The sequence below is a fragment of the Gavia stellata genome, chromosome 4 (assembly GCF_030936135.1).
Source record: "Gavia stellata isolate bGavSte3 chromosome 4, bGavSte3.hap2, whole genome shotgun sequence".
Taxonomy (NCBI): Eukaryota; Metazoa; Chordata; class Aves; order Gaviiformes; family Gaviidae; genus Gavia; species Gavia stellata.
The window spans coordinates 71,209,004-71,221,072 of NC_082597.1; the positions used below are offsets into that span (position 1 = coordinate 71,209,004).

Here is a 12,069-nt window from a genome sequence, read left to right on the forward strand (position 1 = left end):
AAGAGATGGGCTGACTAAGATTTGGCTGAATCTTGCTGTATAGCTGTAGTCAAGGGAAAAGTATTCAATGTGCAGCTGACTAGCACAACATAATAATTTTTTTGCACCCACTAAAACAATCTTTGAGTATGTTCCAAATATTTTCTATAACTCTTTCTACTCCCATAAGTAGCCCTCCCCTGCCCAAGAGGCAGAGTCAACTAATGCTCAGGATTATTAACGGAGAGCACAGACGGATGGATGTCTTCAGGGCTGCACCATGTGGGCTCTTCCAGCTGCAGCTGGTCTACCTGGAAAGGCCACTGCCCTCAGCTTATCCGCAGGTACTTGTTGCCAACCCTTCCCAGTTGATCTTGTTTAAATCAGTTGCGGTCAAAATGAGCTGGATTAGATGTGCAAGACGGGCATAGCAGGGGGATGGTGTGGCCATGACTGCATTTGTATTAAGTGGCAGCATACCTGCTGTGGCTGTTTCTAACAGCTGCCTTATGCTGGCTGGTTTAAAGGGATAATTGAATCTCCCTGCCATTCACTCTCCCACTAAATACACATCTGAAATACGTTAAGTGCTGTATTTAAGTAAGTTGCTGTATCTTACTTAAAGTGCTGTATCTTAGCTGGTAGCGGTACTCAAAAAGGAAACGTTAAACCCTTGGTCGCTAACAATCGCACTGCTTCTGTGACTTAGGCACTTTGGCTTTTGAAGGTTGTGCCAGCAGCTTTAGCAGTAATTCAGATTTGTCCCGTACCTCACAGAGCATTCTGTAGGATTACAGTTTTCAAACAGGGACACCTAGTGGTAAAATATCTTTTACTTAAAAATACATGATTTGAGTCCTTTTCTCTGTGTCTGCTATTTCTGTGCTTGCTACCTAATGTCATTATTTAAGCAGTAAATTTCTGATGCTGCCATTGGAGAGCATCTATTTGTTTATCAATGACAAGCCAAACTCTTCTCAAATCATGTCATATAATGCTTTGTGATTTTATTTTTTTTTTTTGTAAAATAAATACTGTTTTGTAAAAGCCCTTAATTCATCCTGTCTTTCTGTCTGCCTGTCTTTCTGTCTGCCTGTCTTTTCACTGTTCCTTAGTAGAAGAACAAGGTGTTTACTTGGAATAAAGAACAGGTACATACAACACAGATAAAAAGACACTGATTTGCATGAACTAGTCAGAGGGTCACTAGTCTAATGCACTGATACATTTGCCATCAGAGAGTCATGTAAAGAAGGTGGATAAGGAATTTTACAAGTTTGCCATTCCACAGAGACTGTTTGCAGAGTCGTTCTTGGGTACTCGGGTTCACCACAATGACTGCAGGGGCTGAAAGGAGTCTGCCTCTCCTGCTCTGCTCCAAGGATGCTGGGGTAAAATGGACCAGGTGCTTCATGTTTTGTCACTTTGCAGAAAAGCATCAGACGCCACTTCACAACAAACTAGTGAAACACATCAATGAGCATCCTTTTTGTAGTGTAAGCTAGTAGCATATTCCTTTGGTTTAACTGTGGGGATGCAGACGTCCACCACATGGTTTTTCTGCTCCCTGCAGATGGAATTTTGATGCAACAACTTCAGAAGTTGTGGAGAAAGACATTCAGTAACCTTGGGAAGACCCAGACCCAGAAAGTGGCAAGTAGGATGTTTAAAACGCATCAGATAACACAGTTGATAATACTCTACTTTGAGGCTGGTACCGAGTAATGCAGGGGTCTAGCTTGAGACCCATCCTGTTCAACATTTTTTTTTCGATGGCCTGGAGGAGGCAATAGACTGCTTGCTTATAAAGTTTGCAGATAACACTAAATTAGTCATATCAGAGGGACACAAACTGGCTGGGGAAATGGATCAACAGGAGCCCAGTGGCATTCAGCAGGGCCGAAGGCAGAGCCCTGCCCCGCGGAAGACGAGCTCTGGCAGCCACACAGGCCGGGGCCTGCCTGCCTGGGGAGCAGCTCTGCCGAAAGGGGCCTGGTGGGCAGCGAGAGAGAGACAGCAGAGACGGCCAGCGGCCTCCCGGGCCGTACTAATGGGGACAGGCCAGTAGCTCGTGGGAAGAGAGGGGTCATCCCCTCTGCTCAGCACTTGTTAGACTGTATCTGGAAGACTGTGCCCACTGTTGTTGCCCCCCAATAGAAGAAAGAGATTGATAAACTGTCACGAGTTCAGCAGAGGGCCACCGAGATGGTCGGGGGCTGGAGCACCTGCCCCATGAGAAGATACTGAGGGAGCTGGGCTGGTTCAGCCTGGAGAAGAGATGGCTTTGGGGGTCCTAACAGCAGCCTGCTCATCCCTACAGGGAGTGTATCAAGAGAGCAGAGCCAGGCTCTTCATAGCATTGCATGATGGGATGAAGTGAGACAACAGGCTTGTCTTGAGACAGAGAAGTTCAGACTGCATATAGGAAAAACGTCTTCATACAGGACAGTCAGGTGGTAGGACAGGTTGCCCAGAGAGGCTGTGCAGTCTCCATCCTTGGGAGCTCTCAAAACCCAACTGAATAAAGCCCTCAGCAGCCTGGTCTGAGCTCAGAGCTGACCCTGCTTTGCACAGGAGGTTGGACAAATGACCTTCAGAGATCTTCCAACCCAAATTATTCTGTGATTTACGGTTTTTTACCTCTGTGTGTGTGTATATATATACATCCATACATCTTCTCAGTAATTAATAATTAGTTACAGCTGTTTTGCAAAGTATGTTCTTGGATTCTAAAAAAAAATAAAATCTATCCGTGTTGCTCAGCCCCTCTAGTGGAAGGGCCAGAAATACTTTCATTATGTTTCAGTTGATATTTTTAATTATAGTTGGTATTTCTGAGCCATTTACATGCGAGAGCTATCCTGTTGGTAAGTGGCATTTAGATAATGAAGTGTTGCATCCCTTTTCAAGACGCCACAATTCTGTTCTAATATATTAATAGCTGGTTTTAGCCTGTACTGTGGCTGTTTCTTCACTGTTCCTTTCTAGCACCTTTTGAATCTGCTGGATAATTTTAATCAAATTTGAAGGACAGGTCGATGTCTCAGAAATAAGTAAGTGACTGGGTGGAGTGACCAAATTAGTCTCTCTGTTGAGGGTAAGGCAGGCACAGCTCAGCAATTACATGACTTTTCATTACATCTTTTTTTGGGGGCTTTATGCAAATAACAACATCCTTTTTTACTCCATGGTCATAAGGACCGTAACAGGACAGCTGGATTATTGATTGGGATGAGGAGAGGTCTCTGGAGCCAGGGAAGAAGAGAGGGAACAGCAGAGGACTTGGACCTGCAGGAAACCAAGCTCCTGTTGTTCTGCAGCCCACTTTCTGAGGCTTGTCAGCGGTTTTCAAAGTGCTTTGGAGGATATCATGATGCATTTCGTGTGATCCATGTCAATGTGATTTCACTAATGTCACAAGATAGTAGAGCTGATTTCTAGTTCAGGGCTCGTGCCTTGGTGCCCTGCTTTGAGTATCTGAATGCTGGTGACATGGAGACAACTTCTCTCATATAAGGAGGACCCATCTGAAAATAGAAGAGATCCATAGCAAGAGTCACTATGGAAAAACAACTACAGCTTCTGTCTCGAAGAAACTGAATAACCCCAAACCTCTAAACAGCTTATGTGGTAAGATAACTGTAACAAGACCTGATCCTGAAGCCTTTTCTCTGTCTTCGGTGGCTTTGCTCAGCTTTGCGTGGTCAGCTGGGGTCAGCCTGTGTCCAGCTGAATACCTTATTTCTCCACTAAAGGTTCAGGACACAGTTTCACTCGCTTCTCCAGAAGTAACAGCTTTCATCACTTTCGTTACCCATTTTATGATGTGTTCATGGTAAGAGCAGGAGCACACATGCTGTTTCTGGCACAGAGGAGGAAATAACCAGTTGGGGGGGGCAGCTTCTTTTGGGAACAGTGCTGCCTTAAAATGCTTGTGAAACTACAGCCTCAGGCATTCTTGAGCTTTCTGTTTCACCATCTGAAGGGATGCCATCTACAAATTTTTTTAAAGCTTCCGAAAAGCTTAGTCTATTTTATGAGGAATGTGTTAGGTATCTTAGATATTTATGTAATTATACTAATGAAGTGGTTTTATTTATTGTTTTCTGAGGAGATACTTGGTGTTTTTGGATTCATGTTCTTCAAAGACAGGAGATGAATTTCCTGTTAAGATTTTGAATATGATTTTTTCAAATGTCTTCAGAGGAAAAAGTAAAGTTGAAGAGTGATTACAGAATATTGGCTAATTAGCTATAGTGTAGCTGCTTTAATTACTTTTATCCCTGAAGCCACATGACTGTGCAGATGACTAGCAGATGACTTATTTAAAAAAAAAAAAAAAAAGACGTGTTCACACTGCAAGGTTAATGAGCCTAATTAAATATAGTTTTCCTTAGCCAGATACTAAATCATAAAGCTTGGGGGAGTGGGGGAGGGCGAGAATCCAAAGGCAGTCAGTGCTATTTCAAATAATGGTTTTATTCGGATTTTTAATGCAAAAAAAAAAAAGAACTGGAATAGTGAGTGATTTTTCTGAATAGAGACACTTACATTTAAAGATTTGGTGAGACCTCACATGGCAAACTTTGGAATTCTATTTAGAGACAATTACGCTGAGACATATTTGTTTTCACTTGCCCACTGCTTTAATTAATGGAGAAGTGGGCTTGAATGGTCTGTGTTAGACAGAATTCTCCATCTCTCCATCTGCTGCTGCGTATCACCAGAACCTTTGTCCTTCCTCGCCGTGCATTTTTTTTTATTACACCATTTTATTTCCCTTAGTAAGCTGCATAATGTCTCCCATTAAGTTGTACAGACAGGATGGAGTTCTGATTTCTTTTTTATTATTTTAAAATTTTTTTAAAGTTTTCTGCCTTTTTGGTGCACAATGGTTCAATATGCCACATTCAAAAATATACTTGGAGATCCAAATTCTATGGTCTTTCAAGGAAACTTGTGTTTCAGGCACAAAAATTAGATATTGCACCTTCTTGAGTTGCCATGTGTCAGCTACCTTCATGACTAGTCTGGAGTTATTAAAAACAGAAGGTAAAATGTGTTACACAGTGAAAAGGGCTTAAGCCAACGAATTTCATCATATCTGCAAAGAACTAAGAACAAGCAGTCAGCTATTGCTGATCAGCTGACGTATGGTAACTTTCACAGGTGACTTTGGGCAAAGATGAGTTAGCAAAAGTAGTAGCTTTTTTTTCACTTCCACTGTTCTTCCCCCTCTTTCCTCCCATTGATTGTGAATTTCTTAAACATTACTTCCCCAACCCGTCCTCCCTGCAAAGGGTATTATGCTTGACTATTTCTTTTAAGCTAATCTAGTGTGCAGCGCTCCGTTTCCTACAGAGATTACTCAGACCTTGTGAGAAGCTATGCTCAGAAGTCAGGCAGGGGCAGATACAATAACAGTGTGTTTCTACCAAAGTCCAGCACAAGATGAATCAGACTGAATCTGCTCCAAATAATAAGTAATGAAGGGTTAACCTACTCAAGGGGGAAATTTTGGTTCATTCACTTAAATTCAGGTTTATGCCTCAAGAACATGAAAGTTTTCCATGCTTAACAAACTGGGTGCTGTCTCCATAGTCTTCTTAACTCTTCTATAGAAGGCAGTAGTTTTTTGTAAATTAATTATTTATTTGGATTTCTTGGTTGTTTTTCATTATGCAGAAAGAATAGGTTAGGGTAGAGTAACTGAAGCTTCTGGATCCGTATTAGAGATCAAGAAGCTGAGTACCTCATCTAAACTGCTTGCTTTGATTTTATCACATTTTCAAAAGGGGCTGAAAGGCCACCATGCACCCAGTAGGGTTCAAAAGTTATCTTGATAAATTGGATTACGATTAAACGATTCCACCTGAGCACTTGGCATATAGTAGGAGAATCACAACACAGAGTTTCTGTTTCCTTCATTTATTTATGTATTTATTTGTGTTTCCCTCCACCGTGGACTTTGTCAAATATTGCCTATAATGGCCCCATGGGAAGTGATGTGTGCTCTCTCCTGATCACATAGGAGCGTTGACCTTAAAGCAACTGCGGACCATGTAAAGGTTTCACTAGCTTATATTTCAGCTGTCTGTGTTTAAATGGTTTGCGCTTATTGATATTCAAAAAGAAGGAAAGTTCTAGCCATGGGTTTTGTAGCAATAGCTTTTCTCACCTGCTTTCTACATGCCAGCTGAGCTTGTTGTTTTTGGGGCAGAATGAATAAACCCGTGGCTTTGGAAGCGGAGAGAAGTAATGAGGGTTTGTTGTTCGGCTGGTTTGCAAATCTGCAAGCTCCTCCTTTTCTTTTTTGCCATACAGTGAGACTGATGCTCAAGTCTTAAAGAAATCCTTAAATTCCTTAGGATTCCTTTGAAATTCCTTCTTTGGTTTACCTTTTTTTGCTTCTGGCCAATGTTTTGACCTTGCAGGTACTGCTCATTTAATTACTTGTATGTGGTAATAGGAAAGTGGTAGCAAGGTGGCTTACTGTGCTCAGAACAAGATTTCACTTACCTGTGTTTCATGCCTTTGTCCTGCATTTCCACTGAGTCATCTTTACCCTAAATTGGTTTTTCCACAGCTTTTTGTAAGTCTAATTAGTAAAACCAAGCTTGTATTTACACATACTTTAGCTAGTATATTAGTTCTGCACTTTTTTTGGCTATTAAATCTATAAAGTAGGTTGAAAAAAATTTGAGAATAAGATTTCTGTACAAAATTAGTCATTTTGGCTCTCGGCTTTTTTTGGAGTTTTAAACCTTTTTTAATCAATGTGCTCGAGGGAAATGCAAGTTTAATATAATAGTGAAGAAGACTTGCAGAGATGAGATGCTCTTAATAAATTAAGTCACCCAGAATTATTATCTCTTGGTATCTGAGCCCATGTCCATATACTGACCTTAACTGATGATGGTATTTGATGATTGATGGTGGTGATTTGCTGATGATTGGTGGTTAATGATCGTTGATGTTGTCTTTAGAGTATTTTCATGGATTGCTTATACAATTAGTATTTAGAAGAGTAGTTTATGGTTTGGGATATGAGAGATTTTAAAGATGTACTGATTTCTTTTTCCTGTGTACTTCTGTGGGCAGTTTGTGTTTATTAACATTCAAAATTACACTTCTGGTTTGTCATACTAAGCAGAAATTTCAATAGCCTGAACCCTCAGTTCTCCTTTTTCGTTCAGTTACCCTTCATTAAGCAGTGTCCAATTTTTGGTGCTTCTATTTTTAGACAGCTTCATTAGTCTAGTAAACGTGGAGTATCCACTTCTCTTTGGCTCTGGTTATTTTATAGATACTGAAACTTATTGAAATTGTGAGCTAGGCTGTCTGCAGTGGGCATCTGAGGGAATTCACACATTGAAGATGTTGCCCAGAGTCCTCTGGGGTGCTTGGCAAGGTGAGCACTTATCAAGCAGCTTCCAGGCAGATATGTTGTCCAGGAATTCAGTGCTTTTGGAAACTTGCAGTTAGTCAGGCCCTAGTAGCAAATTCAGTAAAATCAGCTGTAGACGATAACAACACAAATGCTTTGCTATTCAAGGGTCTGTCCAGAGGTTTTGGTGACCATGTGGGGTACAGAACCTGTAAACAAAGGTTCACACACAAAATATGCTGTTGTATCCTGGGTGCCAGCAGACAAGCAAAGGACTGAATAAATGTTACCATACTCTGGAATCAAGAAGTAAATCAGCAAGCAATGGCAGAAGGCTGTTTTGTGGGGTTTTTTAATATACTACATGTATAATAAACTTCATAGTCCAGGACTGGTAACGCAGTGTCTCTCATCAGGAGTAAGTTAATTCAGTTGTAATAGCAAACAAAACGTGCTGTGTGAAACATCCAGTTCACAGATCAGACCCTAACAGAAGTTAATGCTACCATGATATTTTGGACTGGTGGTAAAGCAAGCCTCTAAAAGAACATGAAAGCACAACATGTTCTTCAGAGGTCCCAAACTAAGCTATAACTTTCTTCTGAAGTCCCACACCATATATTAAAAGAGCACAGAAATAGATGAGACTTTTTTTTCTTCTTTTTTTCCTACCCCAGAACTTGGCTGGATCTCAAAGGTGCATGTGAATCGACCTGCAGTTGTGAGGCATGCAGAACGAATTAAAAAATGGAGAGCTGTGAAAGGTAATTGGCAAGTAAGTGCTCTTTTTATGCATTCTGTTCCTGTATTTTTAAAGCAGTCACTTTCCCTCTCCAGGCTGCAATATTGAATTTTTTTCAAGATGCATGTAAACTTAAAAGATGTGCTTGTCCATGTCTTATTTTAATAATTTGTATTTGATGATGATGGGATGAAATAAGGTGACGCATTTATCCAAACAAGTTAAAAACCTTATAACTCATGAGTGGCAAAACCGCAAATGAATTTAAGTCATCTTTATTCATGAGTGGATTAAATTGTATATTACTATCCCACCACATTTATTCTGTTTCCCAGACAGACTTCTGTGCACCCTGCCTTATTTTTTAATTTTAAAGCTGTAAGATATGATCGTGGTCCCTGTCAAGTTTGACCTACCTGGATGATTTTTCTTTACTTAAACATCCCCAACATGTGTGATTTCTTTGCTTAACTAGTTCTTACCTAAAACTCAAAAATCCTGACTGGCTATAAGACTGGGGAGCAGAAAGGAAAAATAAAAAGGGGGGGGGGGAGAAAGCCCACTAATGTTAAGGCGACTGATTTCTCAACTCCTGAGATAAGGTAAACGATTGGTTATTGTCCATCTTAGTATAGCATAGGTTCATGTAAGCCACTGCTAAAGCCAGTGGTGCAAATTAACTTTTCTTCAAGTCTGTCTTGTATTCGTTGAACACACACATTTAGAGTGTCTTAGCAGGTACCATCAACCTCTGCAGTTACTGCCCTCCTGGCAGAAGTGGCAGATACTGGCTTGGTGTGTGTTTTGGTTTCACCAGCTTGTACATGAGAATCGTAATACAAAGCCATCAGGTCAGCAATGTAAGCCAATGCGTTCTGTAAAGCGGAGCAGGTGAGGCATGGCCATGTGCGGGCTTCTGCCGCCTCAGCGGCAGGACGGGAAGCGCTGAGAGGGGAACGGCCGGCAGAGCTGGCTGCAGGTGCCGCAAGTGATTTGGCATCGTTCGGCAAAGGGCAAGGTTTGAGAAATGCCATGTAGCAGACCCGGAGCTCCCAGTGAGCTCTCAGCCATGGGGTCGTAACTGGTGTCTAAAGGACGAATCGTTTCTTTGTTCACCAGGCAGCTGTTCTGCAAGCAAATGTATGTGATTCCTCCCCTCCATAAGCTAAACAAATCATTTACTTGCAACAGTAACTGTTAACGTGGAAGCAGGAGGAAGGAGACACTCAAGGATCAATCTTAACAGTCCAGTGTAGTAGAACAAAGTGAGAATCATTTGTCTGTACTTAATTCTTAAAAAAACTGTTCAAAACAGTTAGTATCCTGAGCTTTGCATGTTGGGCAGCCATTCTGGGGTGGCTGAAGCTGCATTCACAATGAGCACAGATCTTGCAGATGACAGTTTGGGGATAATTTGATGTAGCTGCGTAAGATCCTACTGGAAGGTGATGGAAAACAACTTCCAGAGTGTTAAATGAACCTCAGAGTCTGTGCTTTGAATGTTATGATTAAATAAAAAATGGACATAAACCAAGGAAAGTTAGACATTAGCTCAGCATTTCCCAAGAGTTTCTTACACATAAAACCTCACTTGATACCAAGTTTAGCAGTCCAGTGGCTCTGGGTTGGGAAATAGTGTCAGTGAGAAAATCCAGAGGGTATTCCATATCCTTGGCTATCTTCAGATACTGCAGGTGCAGTAATGTAAAAAATAAGTCTTCTGATTTGACAGAAGTTACTATATAAAGAACAAAGGAATAGAGAGCCACAGGCATCGATTACAAAGAATCATTGGGAGGAAAGGGTTTTAGTGTCATTCCCTCAACATGGCCGTAAGACAAATGATTAATTATTGCTAACACTCTCCTGTGTAGTAACACTGGTACTGAGCTACTCGAGTGAGGTTTTACTTTGAAGAATGCCAAGAAATTATTTTCAGAAGCACGTCTCCTGTATTTGAACACTGTCATTGCAGTCTTGATAGTGATGTGCTGTTTATTTCACAGAGGTGATTTTGAACCTTTACATGTTTGAATGTAAGTAGCACCACAGATTCAAATTTTGAAGCCCGCTTCCCAAAATACTAATTTGAAAAACCCTTTAAAAAAAATGAAGTTCATACCAGTTCTTGGAACTCCATGACTACGTCTGTCTTGATGACTTTATGATTCATGTCATAAGAGATAAGACAAAAATTCCCTTGAGGGAAGGATAAAAAAAATCCAAGTAAAAGAAACTTAAAACCATTTAAAGTGAAAAACCCTTCTGAAGTATTATAGGGTCAAAGTAGAAATCAGTTAGAAACAAGCAGTCAAGCTTAGACTAACAGAGGCCAGTAATGGTTCATTACTCTGTTTAGTCAGAGTAGTTTTCAGTGTAACATTTACTGCAGGTTCAGAAAGGAGACTCCCATCAGTGAAGTGTGAAAGGTTTGTAGGCTGGCCAGCATCTTAAGATTTGCAGAGTAATACCTCCATGAAGAAACAACAAATTTTGCTGCCTGTACTGACAAATCATGTCACAGAGCAGAGCAGTCAGGGAGGGACTTTATGGACTCAAGTGGACTTGCTGTTGCAAACTCCCCTTTTATTGAACAAGTCCCCACTAAAAGATGTCAACTTTTAGTGAAGCCATCACTATAAATAAGAATTTGCTGGAAGACCTTCAACAAATATTTCAAAATAATGTCTTAAGCTCAACTTTTGTTCAGCAAAAAATCTCAACAAATTTTTAATTGTGTTTCTGTTCCATTCTCCTATTAGTAAGTCTTAAAAATTCTGTAGCGTTTTCATCTAAAGAGTGCTTTAGCCCTGTCGCTTAGCTCTTGCTTTTGTTTTTTGAACAAAATTATTACAGATGTTTTTTATTCCCAATTCACACAAAAGAAAGTGGAAACATCTGGAGTCTAGACCCTAAGTTTTAAAATGTCTGGGTTCTTACCCCCTACTGATTCAATGTTTCACTCTCACAGCAGGAGAAGCATGCGAACATGCAAGTGTGCAAATTGCTGATGTGTACACGCATCTGGTTATTAGCAATCACAAACCTGTGCGCCTCTTGAAGCATGTGTATAATTTTTCATGCATGCAAGCTTTAAAGATACAGACATACTGTATAGAATGGAGCATATTATAACAGTGACATTCCTCACATAGGTGATGTTTTTATCTTTGTCATAGAGAATTAAATTTGAAACAAGATGCTTTTTGTCCAGGTAAAAATGTTTGTCTGATTCTTAGAGCCCCATTTAGTACTTAGCTTTTGCACAAAATATTGGAATTAGATCCTTTGATTCTGAGAGAGCTGACTTTTGATTCCAAATCCTTTCTGTGCCATTAGATACTGCTCAAGGCATCAACAAATATCTGCCATCTCTGTCTGTCATAAACCATTCTTTGCATATCCTCCATGTTATATCCCGTACATTTCCTTATTCTTAGAGTGAGAGCCAGGCTTCTGATTGCTGCATCTTCTAAGTCAGTTTGGTTTTGGAAGCATAAACTGAAATACCGTATTCCTTGCTTCACTCCCTGTGTAGGCTGCTTGGCTGCTGAAAGCCGTCACCTGCATAGACCTTACCACTCTTTCAGGCGATGATACTCCTTCAAATGTTCACAGACTGTGTTTTAAAGCAAAGCATCCCATCAGAGAGGATCTGCTGAAAGCCTTGGATATGCATGATAAAGGTATGATTGGTTTTGTTGTGTGTGTTGTGTAGAGAAAATGTCTGCATTTCCTCAGTATTTTTTCAATTTTCAGATAGGTGTAAAAATTACCTCCTCTTCCTATAATGGAAGCAGTTATGGTAGGCAGCGCTGCAGAGCTAATAGTCCCTAGAGAAGAAACTAGATCCTACATGGTCTCATTCAAAGCAACTGTCTTAAGTTCTAACTGCAAAATATCTATTCCTTCGAGTTAATACAAGAATACAAGGAGAAAAAAAATCCATTCTCAGTTTGGC

The 12,069-nt window shown here is 40.5% G+C and overlaps 1 protein-coding gene across 2 annotated transcripts in view; it reads left to right on the forward strand.

Annotated features, from left to right (window-relative positions):
• DERA (deoxyribose-phosphate aldolase) overlaps positions 1-12,069 on the forward strand; it is a 53,782-nt gene that overhangs the window by 1,630 nt on the left and 40,083 nt on the right. For both annotated transcript variants that reach the window (XM_059816910.1, XM_059816911.1), the window contains exons 2-3: positions 8,044-8,141; positions 11,647-11,794. In XM_059816910.1, the coding sequence (XP_059672893.1) occupies positions 8,044-8,141; positions 11,647-11,794 (246 nt within the window). The remainder of the gene's footprint in view (positions 1-8,043; positions 8,142-11,646; positions 11,795-12,069) is intronic.